General features: G+C 37.1%; 3 protein-coding genes across 6 annotated transcripts; all 3 read right to left on the reverse strand.

Annotated features, from left to right (window-relative positions):
• Positions 1 to 48: 48 nt before the first annotated feature.
• LOC110791925 (uncharacterized) lies at positions 49 to 6758 on the reverse strand. The gene is made up of 13 exons (XM_021996694.2): positions 6592 to 6758; positions 6125 to 6464; positions 5288 to 5465; positions 5167 to 5216; positions 4116 to 4208; positions 3914 to 4002; positions 3379 to 3457; positions 3025 to 3107; positions 2832 to 2910; positions 2016 to 2733; positions 1563 to 1643; positions 892 to 1486; positions 49 to 630 (listed from the first exon to the last, which is right to left on the reverse strand). The coding sequence occupies exons 1-13, from the start codon at positions 6621 to 6623 to the stop codon at positions 489 to 491; spliced, it is 2559 nt and encodes an 852-aa protein (XP_021852386.1). The 5' UTR covers positions 6624 to 6758; the 3' UTR covers positions 49 to 488.
• Positions 6759 to 7412: 654 nt separating this feature from the next.
• Positions 7413 to 11296, reverse strand: LOC110791915 (cation/H(+) antiporter 28). Of its 4 annotated transcripts, none has more exons than XM_021996686.2 (5): positions 11069 to 11293; positions 10187 to 10416; positions 9061 to 10071; positions 8381 to 8968; positions 7414 to 8297 (listed from the first exon to the last, which is right to left on the reverse strand). In XM_021996686.2, exons 2-5 carry the CDS (start codon positions 10331 to 10333, stop codon positions 7695 to 7697), a joined length of 2349 nt encoding a protein of 782 aa, XP_021852378.1. In that variant the 5' UTR covers positions 10334 to 10416; positions 11069 to 11293; the 3' UTR covers positions 7414 to 7694. The 4 variants fall into 4 exon arrangements, with proteins under 4 accessions (XP_056690747.1, XP_021852378.1, XP_021852376.1 ...); XM_056834770.1 differs by having other exon boundaries at positions 8019 to 8301; positions 11069 to 11296; XM_056834769.1 differs by lacking the exon at positions 10187 to 10416 and having other exon boundaries at positions 7413 to 8297.
• A 1876-nt stretch (positions 11297 to 13172) lies between these two features.
• Positions 13173 to 20302, reverse strand: LOC110791924 (DNA topoisomerase 2). The gene is made up of 20 exons (XM_021996693.2): positions 19455 to 20302; positions 18560 to 18864; positions 18391 to 18469; positions 18033 to 18303; positions 17737 to 17939; positions 17419 to 17637; positions 17186 to 17299; positions 16970 to 17089; positions 16714 to 16878; positions 16294 to 16635; positions 16042 to 16175; positions 15577 to 15961; positions 15311 to 15497; positions 15186 to 15235; positions 14675 to 15094; positions 14430 to 14586; positions 14267 to 14331; positions 14109 to 14186; positions 13918 to 14029; positions 13173 to 13823 (listed from the first exon to the last, which is right to left on the reverse strand). The coding sequence occupies exons 1-20, from the start codon at positions 20043 to 20045 to the stop codon at positions 13387 to 13389; spliced, it is 4434 nt and encodes a 1477-aa protein (XP_021852385.1). The 5' UTR covers positions 20046 to 20302; the 3' UTR covers positions 13173 to 13386.
• Between the last annotated feature and the right edge of the window lie 688 nt (positions 20303 to 20990).

Below are 20990 nucleotides of genomic sequence, written 5' to 3' on the forward strand. Positions count from 1 at the left end.
GAATGTTGCCATGTTACAAGATGTTAGCACTCTTCTCTGCTACATAGATAAGCTAATTAAACAGGTTATTATTCCAAGTGTACAAATCAAGCTAACAACCCGTCAGCTTAAGCTACGATACAGAGGCCTGCATATTCCTAATCATTTACAACAAAGCTGGAAAACTGACTATAACACTGGAAAACAGCAGTCTACAGCCCACTACACTAGTTTCTCATTAAGTCTGTATCATCCAATTAAGGTGACATGAGAAACCAGAAAAGCCTGAGAGAAACTGCACATTTCAGGGTAGAAAGAAATTATCATCTGAACCCATGTGAGGCCCCGAAATTTCCACATTCACTGCAACTGCCCTTAGGTGCAGGCAATCAATGCACTATGACCCCAACTAAACAATGGAGAAGACGAATGCACTATGGTCTATGGGCCTTAGCCCACCTGCTACCAAAACTGTGAGAACCTTCAGCTTGGATCTATATACTTGATAATCAAGATTTTAGTCTCTTTTGTTTCTGTGGGACAAATCTGATCCCTTGCTTTCCAAGTTCAACGGTCTTTGCTCTTCCGTCATCAAGATCAACAGACAACATTGCTGTCCCATCAATAACATCACTAACAACTCCTTTGTGCCTGGAAAAGGTAGAATTTATACAGATACTAATTATCAGAACATTATAGTGTAGTTGAACTGAAGGCACTAAAACAGAGTCAACTAGCAGACTAAAACAAGAAGAAGAAAAAAACATATTAGAACCACACATTTCAGCCCCAAGGTAAGTGATTTGTGGATAATTTAAGTAGTGAAGCATGATCATGATATAAGTTATATACATATCCAGAACAACCAAAATACAACCAGATTCCTTCCGTCTAGTATGAAGGAAGACTCACCAGGAATTATCAGATGGCTGATGAACTTCTACTCTCTTTCCTATAGCATCTTTACCCAACTTCTTCAAAATCCAGTTAGCATCCATGATTTCATTCATTAAATTGTCATCTTGTGATTCTGTCACATCTTCCTGTTCATGATGTTTAGGCTTTTCCACCAAGGGTGATGGCCTCTTTCTTTTAGAGCGTTGACCCTTCACAGATCCTCTCTCTTCCTCACTATGTGGAACCCAGGAACCCGGATAAGGAGTCTTGAACTTGAGTCGTAGCAAAGGCCTGGAGTCTTTAAGCGAACCATCTACAACAGATGATGCTGGCTGGATAGTTTTATTGCTATCACCAGAAATGTCATTCCTGTTATCTGGATGCTTTCTCAAGGAAACCTTTTCCCCCTTTGATACATTGTTTGGAATCCCTTCACTAGCTGCATTGCTTCTTTTGGATGACATGACGTGTGAACTCTCTAGACCAAACAATCCATTCCCCCTGTGAGACTGGGGGCCAGAAGCTTCAAATTTGCCTTTACCAAGCTTTATTATGTTACGATCCCGTAGTGGTTTCCCTTTTATTTCGTGAACGCCGTCAACTTTGTAACCTGCAAATTCCCACGAGTCAATAGAAAATCATATTCAATCCAAGAAGCTGTACTACAGTACTGGTTAAATACATACCATCATCAGAGTTTGATGTGCCATCTAATCTTTCCGTCAGATAATCACCTGCCCTATGCTGACTCACTGCTTCATTCCCTCCTAATGCAACCAAATAAAAACAGAAGCTATAAAGACCAAAAAAGACTGGCCTGAATAGAGATCAGGTAAAATGAACAAGGTGCAACCAAACTTTCAAGTTATATCACATATAAATACAAGTGATGGAACACAACTATATTTCAAAAGGCTACGTTGATATACAACAGTCAAAATCCTGCCATAAAATCACGAAAATAACTTTAACGCAATTGAGAAAAACACAAGCCACCGCAATTGACATCATAATTAGCCATTTCTACATAATTGGCACTGCCCACATCATAAAACAACACTTTCTTCTAAGGGGAACAATGCACCAGCAGAAAGCGGACAGCCCAAAACAAACACTGATGTATGCAATGCAAGACTTACCACTTAGAGTCACCAATTCTTGCTCCCTCTGATAACTTGAAGAATCAGACCTCGGAGAGTCGGTTATGGTTTTATTTCGTCCACCCAAATGTATAACTAGCTTAGTTCCCTTAATAGTCTTTGGTTTGCTGCCAACTTGACCCACATCCTCACTAACAGCAGTGTCATTAATCTTCTTGCTCTTAATCTGTAGAACATTTGCTCTTCTGTCCGCATTGTTCCCTGCAACCTCATCTATAGATTTGTGCTTCAAAACTGCTTGTTCCTTGGAGAAAATTCTGTCAGTTGGACTGCAACTTCCAGAAACTGGAGAAGAATATAAATCTCGTCCATGTGGTTGTGAAGCCTCTTTATTGTTCCCTAATCTAGATCCAAAAAACTGGGTTTCACTGTATTCTTCAGGCTTGACCTCCATTTTACCATCCAAAGACATCTGATATCCCTTTTTCTTCGCATATTTTTTGCTAGATGGTTTTTTGCCATAATCCTTGGTCTTCTTAGGGGAATAATCGGCCAAACTTTTCAAAGAGAATCTAGCACGCCCATGTTCACCCTTCCCAGCACTCAGATCATCTTCATCATCAGAGAACGGTGAAATAGAAAATATTTCCTCCTGAGTTGGCAAGCCAGCAGCTGCTCTTAAGCTTGCTATTAGATCTTGATCTGCTTCATCTCTTCTCCTCCACAGCTCTTGCACAGCATCTTCAAGACCCCTCACCTGTAAATAACAGAAAATAGAGGGGAGGAAGGGTTAATCACATAAAAAATAATAGTGGTGGTACTAGTAGTAATTGGAAAAACCTCCTCGAAGCACACCTGGTAGCACTCGCCACGACATGTTGGGCATGTGTATGGAAGATTTCCGTCTATTTGAAACTGCAAATATCTCTCATCACTGCGCATTTAATGACACGATTAAAGAATGTCATCAGAAGTTGAGGCTTCAACCTTATTACTCGCTACAAAATGAAGATAAATGCACCGCAAGAGTCACGCAAAAAAAGTTGACCTGATTCCATCACATTCGATGTGCACCCAGCGCTGGCAAATATCACAGCAGACCATGGGTGTTGCCTCTGAATCTCTATAGACCTACAACATTATAAGGTTGAATAAGTCAACTATCACTGATTCATATTAGACAATGCACATGTTTTAAATATCTTCAGATAAATTAATTGGAAATGGGAAAGGAATGTTCAAAAAGTAAATGGCACACCCAACATCAAACTACTTAAGTTCCTGTAGCAGTAGATGCCGATATGAGTCGTATGACTGAGACAACCAACATAAAATTCGTAATTTATCCACGAAATAGCACATGTAGTAGTATCTTAAACAAAACCGAATATTATAGTCATACCTTCAGACAGGCAGGACAATAATTGCCTTTTGTAAACAATCTCCCACAAGCATCACAGCAAGTATACCCTAAAAACCACCTGCAGCATCCAAGAGATGATCAACAGATGGATATTGTATTAAGAAACATGATATGACAGTTAAAAAAAAAGTAAGTGTAACAGCATTCAATTTATGCATTACAGCACTCCAAACAAAGATCAATATTGCCCACCTTGGATCCCAGTATCCGACAATGGAAAAATCGGAAAGTCAAATACGCACGCACAAACTTTTCCTATATATATAAGCAACATGATTGATGCAAAATATGATGTTAGCTGCATGAGTGTACCCAAACACCAGAAATTTTCTTCATAAATTACAGCCAAAATGAGTCCATATGTTGATTTAAGCCCAAAGGAATATGCCTTACACTGTTACACAAAGTGTCTCATTTATACATGATCAACAAAATCTGTAACCAGCAACTTCAACGCATTATGCAGCCAAACATCACAAACCTAATATGACAACCAACAAAATTCAACAATTACCTTACACTCAGACCATTTCCAGGAACATTTGACCCGCAGCTGTGGCATTTTGTATGTTTAGGGCATAAGTAAGGTCCAGAACTAACATTCTGCAGCAGGAAAATAAATAAGTTCCAACAATTTGCACAGTGCAACAACTCAACAACAACAAAGCCTTAGTCCCAAAAGTGCAACAACTCAACATTAAAAAAAAAACGACAACCTTGTGCGGTGGCTGCATACAGTAACAATGGAAGGCACCATCACATCTCTTGCAAAACTTAAACTTGTTTGGCTCTCCAGTCCTGCGGCAAACCTGGAAGAGAAAATTGGATAAGAAAAAGACATTCATTGTCAAGAAAGAAAAAACATGAGTTACCAATTTTGCAGCACATAAAACTAAGTCAACTAATTATGAACTGTTTTTCATATTCTTTAAAGGAGAACTTTAAAGAATAAAAGCTGCTTTCCAATGGAACGATATTGAGGGCCCAAGGAGTGAATTGAGATTAAGTAATCATTTCGAGAGTAGATGTTCAATAATTAATTGACACATAGTCCACGTGCTGAATATGAAACCAACCTTGAAACAAAAATATCAAACCATAACAAGTTGAATGATATGCACAAAGCACTTTATTATCATCCAATACAAAAATATAGAATAAGCCTTTAACTACCATTGCTAATATGGGATTAAGAAGTAAGAACACATGAGGAATGACTATGAATGTCTGGCAACATCGTTTCAATGTCATTATCAAAATATCACTTTTTATTAAGATTTATTAATACATTATTAAAAATGCTTCTGGCCACAGATGTGTCTACCTACTATAACAGCTACTTTTTTCGGAACAGGCCCTAGTTCTAGCAAAGAGAAGGCTTTCAGCTACCTGCAAGAATCTAGAATAATACATACAATTGCTTTGATATCCTTGGGAGTGTAGTTTAACTACTACAATCTTTTATTCATAGGTCACATCATTATAATGGACAGTGAATTTAGATGATATGAATTGATGAAATAAAAGCTACTTATGATCTCATACAGCATTGAAGTGACTTATTCTGAGTAATGCTTGTAGCTATAATAATTTAATCCGCATAAAACAAATCTTCACCTCCATATCAACAGAATATTGTTCAAAAAGCGGAACCCATAGTATAAACCTAAGCTGGAAAATTACAGCCGGCCACTCATAAGAAAGACAACCTATCGACCACAATAAATCATACTGCTATTAAGCAAAGATATAGCAGCATATAATTACCTCACATGCACGGCATGAGGGGCATGTCCATGAACTCCAGTGAAATAAATCTGCAGATAGAAACATATCTCAGAAGGAGAATGTAAAATTTTAACTAACCCAAGGACCCACAACAACAAACCTCTATGTTGAGACCAAGTTTTCAAGCAACTCCTGTGATACTTTTTCCCACAATTACTGCATGGATGCATCTTCTTAGCTCTTTCACTCCCTTCATTTTCACCAGAGAAGCACAATCGACACATCACATTCACGTTGGATAAACCCTGCTCCTCTACACCAGAATCTTTGATGGTATCCTAAGATTAGCAGCAGATGACTTAATAAGCAATGCAATATACAATATAAAAGGAAGATAACAAAAGGAACTAGTCACTGTGAACATATACATCTGATATGTATCCCATTTCCTACTCTTTCAAATCGACATCTTATATATATATTATTGTAAACAACTTTAAGCTGCTGGTAAACCAACAAGTAACTAGATAAATGCTGGAGAATCTTTTCCTTCTACAAATAATTCTCGTATCTATATCCTCTCGCACGTTGCAAAGACAGAACTTACAGTATTATCACTTACAAAGCTACCAACAAACGAACAACATTTTTTCCTCACTCGCCTTTTGTCATCTTAAATTAAAGTCACATTCTTTCCCCAACAATGGTTAGAGTTAGACTACCAATAACATCCTCCAATCCACAATATCAGTCCAGTTAACTAATTTTGTTACTCCATATTATATGAGTTTTACTTGACAATCCAATTGCTAACAACTCTTCAATGTGAACATAAGCTTGGAATACAATAATACCAAAATTATGGTCGAGTAGCATCAAGCAGATCCGTACAAGTCAATGGGCAATCACCAAGCACACTCAATTTCAAAATCACATCAATCAACAATTAATATAATTAAAAAAAATGAATCGACAAAAACAAGAAAAGAGAGCTCACCGCCAAAGCACCAGATTCAAACCTCCTGGCATAATCCTCGGCGGCCATAGAAGCAACAGCAGCCTTCTTCTGCAAAGCGACGCGCTTAGTCTGAGCAGACAACAACTCTTCAGCGGCGGCCAAATCATCACCATCAATGACGGCGGAAACAGGCGGTGGAGGAGGCGGCGGAACAACTTTAGGAACAGGAACTTGAATGGTAGCACCATCCTTAACCCTAATTAACCAGGGATCCTTCAAAAAGTCTTGAAGACGAGAAATTTCCCCCAAGAAATCAGAATTTGCAGAATTGGAGTGCAAATTAGCCGGAAACCCTAAAGCACAGAAGCAAATCCGCTTGCTATGGCGAGGAGAGAAGAGAACGAAGAAGAAGAAGAGGGAGAAAGAATGGAAGAGAGAAGTTAAAATAAAAGGAAAAAGGAGAGGGAATAATACTGAAAATACAAGAGAAGTCTGAGTAAACTTACCATGTAATTGGACAAGCGACGTGAAATGCCATATTATTTTGATAGAACTACAACAAGCAATTTAGCAAACGAATGCCCTTCACAGGGTCTGGGTCTCCGATTACCTTTTCTTATTTATTTTTTTCTCCAAATTATTATGAGCATCAAAAACCAAACCCCTCTTTCTTTTCTTTTCTTTTCTCCTTTATTTTTATTTTTATTTTATCAACCCAAACCTCCTTCTCCTTCCCCTTCCTCCTAACTCACTTTCCCATCCTCTTTCTTTACCATTCCCGCACCCTCCTTTTATTTTTGGTCAATATTACCCCTATCCAATATACGAAAAACTTTTTTTACTTGCGTCACTAGACAAGTTAACCAGACTCGGTATAAAATATTTTAATGGTAACTATTTTGATGACGGTGTGATTTATTTTCTATTTCATGGGTGACTTCTATCTTTTAAGATGATAACATTAGATTTTGACCATGTTGTTGGTATGAGATTATAAGACTGCTCAAAAAAATTCTCGGGGTACAAGTACGAACGATCTACTTGTATAATTTAAGGAATGTCACCTTCAAATCTTACATTACAACATCAATGAACTAAGTATACTTGGCATACTAGTTAAGTTTTTTTTTTGAATGTATATCATTGGTTAAGTAAGGAAAACTCTCGTACATAATAAGTTTATGGTAACTTAGTTTGATGATGGAGAGATTTATGACGATAAGTTGGTAATTTGTTATGAAAAATAAGTATAAAATTCAAAGAAATTAACAACTTTCTAGTTTGTGGGAATTGTGACATATATTCCCCATCAAATCTAAAACATAATCAATCCACTTACTTTAACAACTATTTCCTCTGTCCCAAAAAAGAATATGTGGCAATCTTTTAGGGGCGGAGGGAATAGTACTTACATTTGATTTCAAGATTTGAATATGACTAGCAAATCATCTTAGTTGTGTTAATTAGTAAGTGTAAGATTAGATATAATTGTTATTAAATTAATCTATGAAGTGTTAATTTTGATCTGACACATGTACTCTAATCGGTAATACAAGTAAATTCTAAAAAGGGGTTTACAAAATTGATTGATATGATGTTAAAAGAAGGACTACAATGCGGGAAACTCAATCTCATAACCCCCGTGTTCAAATTTAGGGTCATGTTGTTGAATAATCAAGACAGACGCATTGGTGGAGAAAGCAGGGCATGATAGTAAATCCCCTAAGGGACCTAATTCTGGACAATGTTCCCAATCGTTCATTCCCACAGTCAACATTGTATTTGCACGCCCTCCTCTTCCCACGATAAAAAGTTGATACAATCCTTCTAATGATCGTAATATGGAGTAAGCTTGTGTTGAATTCACCAGGTGCTTCTCTTGGTAGGACACTTTTCCCCCCGCAATAAATTTATCGTAGAAATTTGCAAAGCATTCATCATCTAGTTTCATCTCTTCTATTTGTTGACTTGTTCTTCTTGTGCTATTATTCTCTATATCGGTCGCTACTAGGAATCTTATAATAGTAAGTTTCACTCTACCATGGTAGGCTACACGTCCTGCATAAGCTAATGCTTCCCTGTCATCTTTTCCCCCAATAAATATAACAACAACATTTAAAGTGTTGTTTGATGATTTTGATATTAACTTCTTCACTCCACCAAGACCTCGATCGACCATCACTGCAACGGAGCATGGAGCATTGCGAAGAACCTAGCTAGTAAAGCACATGTTAAAATCAATAACAAAAACAATAATAATACAATATAGGCATTATATTATATTATATTAATTACCTTGCGGTTTACATATCTGAATGCGTCATTGCCACTATGAGTATTGTTGACATTTGGGAGACCAATATGAAAAGGAAGGATTATTAGAGTGATAAACGAGTCCTCTGCTAAGTTGATAATTTCCTGGTGCATATTGTTGAAAGTGGCCAAGGCCATTGCTCTTTGAAGGGTTATGTCATCTTCACTGTCTTGTATATATTCGTGTAATGAAGTGGTAATTTTATCTCTATTTTTAATAACCGTCTCATCAGTAACCTCAACCATATCTATACCTCCCGAAACTAATGTGGCAGCGATCTCGTCTGTCAGTTGTATCATGTCAGTAGCATATACCACCATGCCTGGATCACCACTCTCCTTGGAGATCTCCATAAAATTTATGGCACAAGGGACATTTTCTGGGCCATGAAACCCTATTAGAATCCTAAGTTCCTTGTCAGGATCATGCCATTGTAATGCTAAAGGTTGATTGGGGAAACGTTTCCTACCACGTCGAATGATTTGTCGTGCAATAATTGGAATGTAGATGATCTTGAATAGTATTGCTAATATCATAGATATACATGTTGAATAAGTGATGAGTTGATTCTGCATCAATACTAACCCATGAGATTGACAAACCAAAAATATATAAATGTGAATTAAAACTAAAGAGAAAAGTGAAAAAGATGTGTGTGTACCTTCATGGCAATAATAGTGAGGTATATGTGCAAATGACCTTTGACATTCAAAAGTAATGCAAGTTTTGTGGACTCGGGCCAATGAAAATCAAAGATCAACCCCGAGAAAAGAGATCCAAGAATCTTAGCAACCATTTCGACGGCAAAGAAGCCAAGTAACCTTAACCAAGCTTGATCTTCCAAAACCTTAAATTGACCAATACGAGCTTCCAAACCCACCCACACAAAAAAGTAAGGATAGAAAACAATGGCCAAAAAGTTATTAACTTTAGTAACAACAAATTGGGAAATCCTGCCTTGTCGAGGTAAGAAAGCCCCAGTCACAAATGCGCTAAGCACAGGGCTAAAACCCATAAGAGGTGAAATGCATCCAACACACACAGAATATGCAACGGAGAGAATCATGTGAGAGCCTTTAATTGTTTTTCCATGGGGATTTGCATCATTGACCCATCGAAGAACGATAGGTCCCGTTACAATTGTTATGATGGTTTGTGCCAATAGTGTTGCACTAACAAGGATGGCACTATGACCACTCCCTATTTGTTGACCGCGAAACAAAAACCCACCTTCGGGTTGAAATATGGCATAACCAATGCAACTAATCAATATTGTTATTAATTCAGTGTATACAGCTGCTGAAATAGCAAACTTGCCGATGTTAGACTTGCCAATCTTAAGGTCTGTCAACACACGTGTTAGCAAAGGGGATCCTGTACTCGACATTATTATAGAGAAAGCGAAATAAAATCTAAGGTTTGTGCTCACTCCATAATGTAACAAAGGAGAAAATACAATGGTCAAAATAAATGTAAAAACCATCCCAGCATATGCAACTATAGCTTCTCTCTTAGGAATGCGAATAAGCGATGAAGCGTCCATCTCAAGTCCCAAAACAAACATGTAGATTGTCATCCCAAAATCTATTACAAATTTCATGCTTTGCAATTTATTAGAATCTACTTCTAGTTGTGTTCTCACCAATGACCAATTGCCTAAGAATAACCCCACCTGCAATTTAATTACATACATATCGTTAATTAATGTTAATAATTAATACTCCGAATTAATTGAGTTGTGTTTCTACTTTCTAATTAATGATTAAAATGAGGAGTTGAAGACGTACAATGATTTCCGGTATGAACCGCGGCTGGGAAAAAGGTTTAAATAGGACATGCAAGGCATGGCACAATACCAGCAAACCAACAAAGGAAAGACTATTTGTGGCAACACTTGATATTGTACTGTTACAATTTGCGCCATCCATACCCATTTTCCCACACTTGTTTTTCTTATTTCCTACCAATTATAGTATCACTTCTTTCTTCATTTCTGCTACTCTTCCGATTCATCTTTCTACATATATTACAGAGTATCTCATCAACAAACTTATTCATTCAACTCGTAACTCGTAACTCGTAACTCGTAACTCCTAAGGTTACACATTTCTGGTGTCTATCTATTTATCTATCTATCATCTATCATGTTGTTTCAATCATCTTCTTATACTGACTCTGACTCACAACTATATCATCAAAGCATAGCATGTCAGTCGTGCAAAACTAGAAAGTAGAAAGATTTGCAACGTATGTGACAAAGTACACATTAAATAATTTCCTCCATAAAAATGTACTCATGCATGTAAATCACAGTCGATCAATAAATGATCTCAAGGGATTTAACTAAATGGCATGATGCACCTATTATTTAAATAAAGAAGATACATGATCATAAAAATAAAAATAAAAATATAGATGATTTACTTACCCAATTGAGCTTGCCAACTTGAATCATAAACATATATATATACTTATATATATGTATAAGAACAAAAAATCATCGTAAATTCATAATCCTTTTACCCAATAATTGTGAAAAGTGAATCTGATTTATTACAAATCAAATTTATTTAGCCAAAAGAAATTGAATCAGATATAAATATTTCCCTAAATATTAAAAAGAAAGAGTAAATAATGAAGAAAGCAAATAGTATAACTGGAGTAATTACCTTATAAATGGCTTTGAGTTATCATTGTGGAGGCGCTCATAAATTTAGATGCAGAGAGAAGATGAAAAAAGTCGAAGAAAACAAAATATTATAAGTTGTTAATCAATCTAGATCAAACACATTTTCAGTTTTTTAGGACTTTCTACATATGCGATCTATCAATTATATTTGTCAACTTTTTTTAATTGACGAAGACAATTATATTTGTCATTTGTATTGAGATGCAATAGCTACGGACTTTTCTCTCTCATTTATTGACATTTTAGATTAGGTCATATTACGTATATATTTTATATGTTTGATATGTTAATTTGATCAAAATATTTAATAGTTTAATTTGATCAAAATATTTGATATACTAATATAAGTATGTTGATTTGACTAAAATATTGAGTAAATACATTTTTCATTCTTAATATAACGATTTGGCTAAAATATTGAGTACCAAAAATCATTTTTTGCAAACTATAATTATGCGGCGTACTTCGAATATAATTTCTATAATCTATAAACAATTATTTTTTTCCATACTAAATTGTACTCCCTCCGTATTTTTATAAAGATCACACTTACTATTTCCGGTCGTATTTTATTAGGAGTCATATTTCCATTTTTAGTAACTTTCTACCTCGATCACCTTCTAATTATTTAATATATTTAATTTCCTAAGGACCACCACTACAAATAAACTTCCTCTTTACTTTGATTAAAATACTTTTCCCCACATCTTTTTTCTATTTGTTTATTACTCTCTCCCCACTTGCTTTATTATTTTTATTAGATTCAACTCTCCTTCGTTAATACACGTATCAATGAACATGTGACTCCTAATAAAATAGGGAGGGAGAAACAAATAAGGATGGAAGATAAATTAAAAATATAAATTATAGATTTTTTAGGGAAAAATTATTTTTTTTGGAAAATTTTGCACCATGAAATGACACGTGTCACTTGTAGTGTTTGTTTTGGTATGATGTAATAGATAGATAAAGTTTTGTGACTTTTTTTTCTTTCTCTATACTGGTATGACGGAGCGCGTATTATATATACTAGTATATAAATATATATTTTTTAGTAGATAAGAAGAAGAATTCTATTGAATCAACATCTATCTCATGTTAACTAGCCGAGCTACGCAAGCCCACACTTGAGTCACTTCTAGGCATGCCGTAGCTAATGGGACTCAACATTATGACATCCAAATCACAAGAAGCCCACACTTGAGTCACTTCTAGGCATGCCGTAGCTAATGGGACTCAACATTATGACATCCAAATCACAAGATGAGTTATTCACCCACAATACCAACTTATGTTGGTTTGAACGATGATATATACATAGTATCAAACTATCAACGTAAACGATAGCAATAATATTTTGGCTATCAAAACCCATGAGGATGCTAACAAGGTTGAATGCCTTATTCTATTAGAAACTTGAGCCGTAACATAAACTCAGAAACATAAGTGTTATCTATTTAAAATGTTGATGCATAAAGTACAAAGTACATTTGACGATAAACGGGGATTAATATTGATGTATACATATTACATACTATAATTATTAGAAAATAGTAACTATGATGAATGATTGAGCATGGACATCCAGGCACAATATGCACAAACAATCTTCTGAGATATATAGACATAAACACCAAAAGAGATGCTCATCAGCAGCACATCTTTCCAGTCACCCTTCTGTTTTGGACCCAAATTCTCTTTCAATTTTGTTCCAAACTTGGACAATCCACTTACAACTTGAATTGTCAACAATGGCTTCTCTTTCGAATCTTCTTCCCCTGTAGGCTTTCTGCTTTGGCAAGATAAGGGGAGTGATGATGTTTTAGGGATGATTATGTTTTTATGTTCTTTGATGGTTACTTGGTTTTTGCCGAGGAGGCAGTAACTCATAGAAATTGTAGCCATTTGAATACAAGGTTAAAGAGAGGAAATTATGAAACCTTAAGCTTTGTAGTTTTCCTCACTAATAAGAGAAGATCAAACGGCACTGTGCTACTGTCACTTTCAAAATAATGGATGCACACAAATATCTTAGATGAAAAGCCAGCAAATAACCACATAAAAAGTGGATAAGGAAGCATAAGTTTGGTCCCATCAAGACTAAAGTTGGTTTGTATAAAAATATCTTCCAAGGGTTTGGTTTGTATAACAACAATTGTTTGACAATTAAGTAACAACACAAGACTAAAGTTGAATTGGCATACAGTTGGAAAACTATCATATTTTCCAAAGTAACAACATAAGAATAAAGTTGAATGGACAAACTTATGAATTTCCTAAAGATGCATTGCCTGCTGCCTATTCAGCATCAGAATCATCATCATCAGAAATATCATCGGCTGCATCAGAAAAACTGTCAGATGATGGTTGGTCGCTTTCAGAGTCGCTCAGAACATAAGTTATCTGCTTCTTGTTTGCGCGCTGAGGTCTAGGCCTTGACGGCAAGGCTTCATTGATGCTATCCAAAGAAAATGCGGATACATCAGCATTCTCTATACTGTTGTCTGACGACTCTCCTTTGTTCAAAACAGACCCACTTTTCTTGTTGAATGGGGAAGGCCTCATCCTCCTCACTTTCTGTTCTGGTGATGTTTCAGTTATCAACTTTTGCCCTGCCTCAGATTTCTTATTCGCTGCTCCTCTCTTCTTTGTTACAGCAGCTCTACCCCTTCCTTTCTTTGCTATTTCAGCCTCAACATCGCTGTCTGCCTTATTTGGTGCATCACTTTCCATTTCTGTTCAAACAACGAAACCCAATTACTACTTACTACTACTAGCAAATGGAATGCATTTTGTTATATCTACTAGCAAGTGTAAATGAGAATTCACCAGCAGATTTGTCAGGAGAGGAATCCCCCAAACGATAGGCTTCAAGCCGTTGTCTTAGATCAGGAATGTCATCCCCTTCTTCCTCAATTTCCACCACAGGAGGTTTTGCTTGCTGAAAAATTCAGTTCTGATAGTTAGCATCTTCCCACCTCAGTTGTAATTGAGTACAAACTAATTAGAGATACACTCACCTTCTTAGCCGGAGCCTTCCTTGGACGAGGAATGTCATCCTCTTCTTCCTCAATTTCGACTACAGGAGGTTTTGCTTGCTGAAAAATTCAGTTCTGATAAGTTAGCATCTCCCCACCTCAGTTGTAATTGAGTACAAACTAATTAGAGATACACTCACCTTCTTAGCCAGAGCCTTCCCTGGACCTGCCTTGCCTTTTCCCTTTACTTCCTCTGGCTGATATTCTAATTAATAATTTAACAAGAAAGATGGTCAAAATTTGAAAAAAGTAGTATGTCAAGATTTTTAATGCAAACCATTTATATATGATAGATGGTGCAACCTGTATCCATTGCAGCAGCAGATGATCCACTGACAGGTTTAGGTTTTGCTTTGCTCACATTCCTGTTATTCTTGGGCGGCTTTTTAGCTTTTTTGCCAGAAGCAGTAACCCTTTTCATGCACTCTTTGGCCTCCTCCGCTTCTCTTTTATCCTTCTCCTGCACATATAAGAATAAATTATTACAACTGTAGACTGAATAACAGTAATGCGAAGAATACAACCAACTTTAGTCGTTTAACACTTACATCAAGAGCCTTTTCAAGAGCATCAAGATCCTTCAACCACAAAGACCTCTCAGTTTCATTTGTTAACTGCTCAATTTGTTTGATGACTCTATCCTTGTTGGCGCAAAGGTCCTTCACTTTCTCATGTGTCAAGTTTCCAATTGTCATGGACAACAGATAATCAAAGTCACTCAAATGTGTTTCAGTAGATGCTAGATTCTCAGCGTGATCCTCCGTGTTCTCTGTCTCTTCACTATCTTCAGGTGACTCAACAGGTTTTTTCTTGTGGATAGGAATAAATCCTCTCTCTCGCAACTCATTGACCAATTCAGCCTTCTTTCTTTTGCACACCACAATTTCTCCTTCAACTACTCCAAGGATAAACCTGACCTGATTATCCAACTTTACCAACTCAGCTTTATATATCTCCAAGTATACTTCCTGCAATGTTTTATTGAACCAGAAATCAGTACTCAGTAGTGTACATAAGAACAATGCATTTGCTTAACTCATTTCATGCTTTATGACTTACCCTTCTTTTCGTATAGTATACAAGCCTCATACCATAGAACTTCTCAAGAACTGCAAAAGATGTCATTAAAAAATTAATAGCCATTCAACACAAAATGCACCCTCACTAATAGTATAAAGACATACTTTTTTCAGGGGATTCGTATCTAACAATCTTATTATCTGCGTCGAAGAGGTGCATGTTACTAGTGCTGAGGGTAGTTGTGAGCTTGAACTTCTTTAACAAGCCCTCCTGCTTGGCAAGATTATAGTTCTTCTTTGTTAACACTATCTCAAAATGTACTGTGTCATTAGTACTGTAATCCAAAAAGTCCTGCAGGCATAAATGAAACAAAATTACTCCAAAACTTTTTTGTGAACCACATCATGTACGCAAAATAAACGTAGATCACCTTGATGAATGGTTCCTTTGTCCTATCCGCCTCCTTGGCAAGCGAAGTCAAAAACTCCTTGTAATCTTGGGTCCACTTCCGAATTGGCAGTTCAGTGATTCTAAGAGTTACGTCTTCATTGTTATCTTCTGTACTGCTTTCATCGACTACCTCAATAATTCCAGTAACAGTGTAAGTGATTCCAGTCTCTTTCATTGCAGTTCTTTGGATAGTTCCTTTGAAATTATTGTACCAAGGATCCATGACAACTAAAGGCTCGTCATTCATCAAACGCCTGAAATTTGCTATGATGTCTCTGGGATTATAATTAGGAATAAATGTACTCCAGCCCGTTCCAATACCTTCAGATCCATTGACAAGAACTGTTGGTATAACAGGCATGTACCTGAAATACAAGGTAAAATTAGCTTCTTTTGAACCTTGTCAACTCAAGAGCTGTCACCTCTACACAATGAGATAACTCACCAAACAGGTTCAATGGTCAAGCCATCTTCTTTCAAGTAGTTGAGCAGGATATCGTCTTCCTTTGGAAACAGGAATCTGGTGATTTCGGTAAGCCGTGTGAAAATGTATCTGGCACTGGCAGCATCCTTTCCACCCTGTAGAATAATATTAAATTAAAGGAATCAGAAAGATGACAGAATTCATACAATACTATGATCAGTTTGAACTTTGAAGAAGTCAATGGTGCACAATTTTCTACTTAGCCAAACATACCAAGTTACGCGTTCCAAACTGTCCACTGGGCGTGAGAAGATTAATGTTATTGGCCCCAACGTAATTCTGTGCCATGCCAACAGTTGTGCTCTGTATGCTTGTTTCACCGTGATGATAAGATGTTTTCTCAGATACGTAACCACTGAATTGAGAAACTTTTATCTCATTCACTAAGTTCTTCTTGAATGCAGCAAAAAGAACTTTTCTTTGTGTTGGCTTCAGTCCATCAACCATGCATGGTATTGACCTTTGAAGGTCGGCTCTGGAGAACAGTTTAAGCTCCTTGTGGACGAAATCTCGGTACTTAATTATTTCTTTTGTATGATCAAGGAAATTTCCAGTCTGCATTCAAAACAAAAGATATCAGAAACTGCAGCCAGACCCTAAAAGTTACTCGGCAAATTTTGAATAAGCTCATACCTCATCTTCACGAAGCCAATCCTTCCTAGCTTCGATCTTCTTCTTACTAAAGGCCAGCTCAATAGCACTGCCATCATTGTCATCCTCCCAGCTGAAAATCTTCCTGTGCCTCTTGAGATTTGCAAAGTATTCCTTTCCCTCATTTGCGTCACTAGTTCCCAACCCCTGTTTCATCAACTCTTAAATTAAGCAAATCACAGCTCCCTACACCAAATATAAATTATTATACCCACTGGGGAGGTATGTACTAGCAAACCTTATAGTACTTGACGGTCCAACTTTTCAGATTATTTCCCATGCTTCTGATCCATTCTTCATACTCAGGCATGGTATAGAAAGATATCACCTGTTTATCCTTCGCCTTTCCACGAGTTGCCTGGCAGGAGGTAAGGTTATTTGAGTATCATATTGTTTCAATAAACTGCATAGAGCATAGGATAAAGCAAGGAGTATATGTATTAGTGCTGCAGACCTTCACTATAGGCGTTATAAACTCGAGCATGAAGGAGGGGTTCCTCAGCAATGAAGGCCAGAATGTGTGAATGAAGTTAATAATAAGCCCCTTAATGTGGGAACCATCATGATCCTGTGCCATAAAACAGATTAAACCTGATGTACTGATTGGGGAGGAGAAAATATATTCTGAACTAAGCAGAATAAATAAAAACTATAATACTGGAAAGGAGAATCTAAGAGGTTTTCAACCTGATCTGCCATAATCATTAGATGACCATATCGCAATAACTTGATACTGTCATCTTTGTCATACTTTTCTCCCTGCTTGAGCCCGAGAATCTTTTTGATATTATTAATCTCTGCATTATCTGTGATCTGCTTAGCACTTGCTTCCCTTACATTAAGCAGTTTGCCTCGCAGAGGAAATACACCATAATAGTCTCGGCCAACAACAGAGATCCCAGCCAGCTACAAGAAGTTGTTTCGTGCAAAAAACAATTAGAAGATTGTCTCAACTCACAGGCACTTGTGTGCAATTGAAAACCTAAATCAAGCTAGATAACTTACAGCAAGTGCTTTTGCTGAGTCTCCTTCTGTAAGAATCAAAGTGCATTCATGAGATTTGCTACCTCCAGCCTGATTGGCATCCTCTAGCTTTGGGACATCAAGTATCCTTCTAGTCTTGGATCCATCAGTTTTCTTGAGCTCTTTGTTCGTCTTGAATTCATCCCATGTAATGAGGCTTTCCACCACACCAGATTTATCCACCACTGAAATCAAGTTATGGAAGAAAGTACTAACATCAGAAATAAAGCCTTGATCAGAAAAGAAACTTAGTACTCAGTTTACACAAGGATATCAACCATTCTTCAGGAACTTGTCCGAAAGTTGACAAGTAGTCCCAAAACTGTTTGAGCGAGTTGTTAAGGTTTCCTTTGTCTGAGAATCAAACGCAGGATTGTCAATAAGAGCATTGACAAACACCCACAAATGGTTCTTCGCAACATGTGGCTTGATGTTTGCAGTTTTCTTCTTCTTCTTAACAGCATCAACCACATACTTGGTTATCTGGGCGGTTATGTAATCAACATGAGTTCCACCTTTGATCGTGTTTATGTTGTTCACAAAGCTGACCTGGTTGACAAAATGCATAGGTTTGTCAATTACGTGCTTAAAATAAGAGAAATAGTTTCTCCCATTCCCATAGAAGCTGTATAGTACCTGTTGAAACTGTCCATCACTGCGACTGATAGATAACTGCCACCTTGGATTCACATCCTCTTTGCTGCTATTGTCAATCCTGTTTACTAAAACATGTCAGTTTCCAAGAAGAGAACTACTATCTTTAACAATTAGAACAAAGTAATAACAAATAGCATGTTTTATGCACCTGGGTAGTAATTCGTCTCCTTTCTGGTCAACAGAATTCAGATACAGCTGAGCATAGTCATGAAACGACTTCACCTGAATCTCTTCTCCGTTTAAAGTCACTTTTACTTTTTTACCAGGACACGCAGCCAGGCATCCCGCCAAGTCCACAACTCTTTTCTTCATCAAGGCGACCACATCATCTTCTAGATGGGTCATCTGAAACTTGCTCAAGTCAGGCCTAAACGTTACTTTGGTCCAATTCTCAGTAGTCTTGCACTTTTGAGTCACAGGAACTCCCTTTTGAGACATGTTGTTGCCAAACACCTTCACATCAACCCCACAGGTCCAGTTTAAATAAGCAGCATATTGCACCAAAATTTTATAGCCACAGAAAATCAATCACTGTATTCATAAAAACTAGACAAAATGACAAATTACCAGAGCCATGGGCATCGGCATATCACTACTCTACAAACATTATACAAGTCAAAGGAAGCAATTTATCAACCAGAAATCCTAAGATCGACATTGCAGGAAACACACTATAAAAAATCCGAGACTATTTTCAACAACAATCATCCAAAAATTGCACAGATTAAAATTCAGCTAAAAGTACCTAAATCTAACAAATAATTTACAAAACCCTAACAAATGAACAATAAGTAACCTAATTGCCTAATTAATTTCAGTTCTAGAACAACAAATGACCTAATTAAGAACACACAATGAGCTGAACACACAATGAGCTGAAATCGACATTGCAGGAAACAATTTATAAAAAAATCCGAGACTATAATCAACAACGATCATCCAAAAACTGCACAGATTAAATTCAGCTAAAAATACCAAAATTTAACAAATAATTTACAAAACCCTAACAAATACTGAAATGATTAAAGCGACAGAAATTTTACCTGTTTATACTTCAATTGACGCTTTCCATCTGCAGTCTCAATAATAAACTCAGTGGAGAAAATATTAGTAAGCTTAGCACCATAACCATTCCTACCACCAGTGGTCTTCTTCTCATTATCATCGTAGTTGCTACTCGTCAACAAATGCCCGAAAATCAACTCCGGCACGAAAACTCCTTCTTCTTTATGCATTTCCACCGGAATTCCATCTCCAGTGTTGTAAACGCTGATTAGATTTTCTTCTTGATCAATCACCACTTCAAGCCGATCCATCTTCGGATCTCTCTGCTTGTTATCGGCAGCATTTACGAGGATTTCGTCGAATATTTTGTACAGGCCAGGAACATAGCTCACAGTTCTGTAAACCATTTCGCCGGAAGTGTCGTAAACCCAGAGGGATTGTTCGTGTTTTTCGATGGATCCGATGTATGTATCGGGTCGGAGGAGGACGTGTTCTAGCTGAGTTTTTTTCTGGTACATTTCTTCAATGGTTTTTCCGGAGGCAGGAGGCATTTTGTGTGGGTTGTCGGAAGGTAAGGGTTGGATGTTGACGGTGGTGCTGGTCTGTAGGGGTTGTTTTTTGGGAGGCATGGTTGAAGTGAGGAGAGAAGACGTTGGAACTTGGAAGAGAGAGAAAGACACAGAGATGGTGTCTGGAATGGAATGAGATTGAAATGGAAAGAGGCAAGTGAAACCGGGGGTTTTTGAAAGGGCCGCAACGGTCCGTAAAATTCAAAATTCAAATTTTGAATTTGTGAGCGGGATACTTTGTTTGAATTCACCTGACACACACGCTGTCTCTCCTTCGTATAGCGAATCTTGTAAAGGAAGAAGATGAGTGTTTCATTTTGTTGCGTTGAGACTTGAGAGTCAAGGGATTTATGGGGAAATGATAAATCCAAGGAAAATTTTACTTCTTCCAAGGAAATCCACATTTTTTTAAAGGTGATTTCCTTGGAAGAAGTGAAATTCTTCCTTGGATTTATCATTTCCCGGATTTATGGGCTTTGCTATGACTCTGAGACTACTACTTCATATTTTTATACACCGAAAGTAAGGATGGTCAGTCAGTCAGTCGGGTTTGACCCAGCTCACTCTGAAACAGTTCGTAGTGGGTCATATGGGTCGGATATACTTATGACCCATGACATAACTCGTCCAATCCGGATATTTTTTTTGATGAATTGTGGGTTGGATTTTTTCCACACATGACACAACCTTTTTGACCCACCCCATCGGACCCGACAAAACCCGACACGGCACACCCGACGCACCCAACCCAACACACGAACCCAACGCACCCAACACAGGAACACAACCCACGAAACTCATCCTGATTTTAAAAAAATTATATGTTTAAAATGCTAATAAATTCAAATTTTTTTGTGTAAATATACATTAACCACATTTATGTGAGTAAGTGAATAACATAAAATTTAATTAATTTAAGTTCATACAAAATTTGTAACATTTTAACGTTTTATTAATCGTCTGATATGCATGTTTTATATAATATTTTTACCCCCGTCCCTTAGT

The sequence above is a fragment of the Spinacia oleracea genome, chromosome 1, assembly GCF_020520425.1.
Source record: "Spinacia oleracea cultivar Varoflay chromosome 1, BTI_SOV_V1, whole genome shotgun sequence".
Lineage (NCBI taxonomy): Eukaryota > Viridiplantae > Streptophyta > Magnoliopsida > Caryophyllales > Amaranthaceae > Spinacia > Spinacia oleracea.

Bases quoted from the DNA above. Each gene is read 5' to 3' on its own strand.
- LOC110791925 (XM_021996694.2), bottom strand. From the start codon at position 6,623: ATGGCATTTCACGTCGCTTGTCCAATTACATG. The intron at 2,734-2,831 runs GTGTGCTTCGAG...TGTTATTTACAG, and splicing joins GTCGTGGCGAGTGCTACCAG to GTGAGGGGTCTTGAAGATGC. The intron at 1,644-2,015 runs GTAAGTCTTGCA...TGGTTGCATTAG, and splicing joins AGAATTGGTGACTCTAAGTG to GAGGGAATGAAGCAGTGAGT.
- LOC110791915 (XM_021996686.2), bottom strand. From the start codon at position 10,333: ATGGGTATGGATGGCGCAAATTGTAACAGTACAATATCAAGTGTTGCC. The intron at 10,072-10,186 runs GTACGTCTTCAA...ATTAAATTGCAG, and splicing joins GGTTCATACCGGAAATCATT to GTGGGGTTATTCTTAGGCAA. The intron at 8,298-8,380 runs GTAATTAATATA...TTTACTAGCTAG, and splicing joins TCAGATATGTAAACCGCAAG to GTTCTTCGCAATGCTCCATG.
- LOC110791924 (XM_021996693.2), bottom strand. From the start codon at position 20,045: ATGCCTCCCAAAAAACAACCCCTACAGACCAGCACCACCGTCAACATC. The intron at 18,865-19,454 runs GTAAAATTTCTG...GTTGATGTGAAG, and splicing joins GTCAATTGAAGTATAAACAG to GTGTTTGGCAACAACATGTC. The intron at 15,236-15,310 runs GTATGTCTTTAT...CATCTTTTGCAG, and splicing joins ATACGAATCCCCTGAAAAAA to TTCTTGAGAAGTTCTATGGT.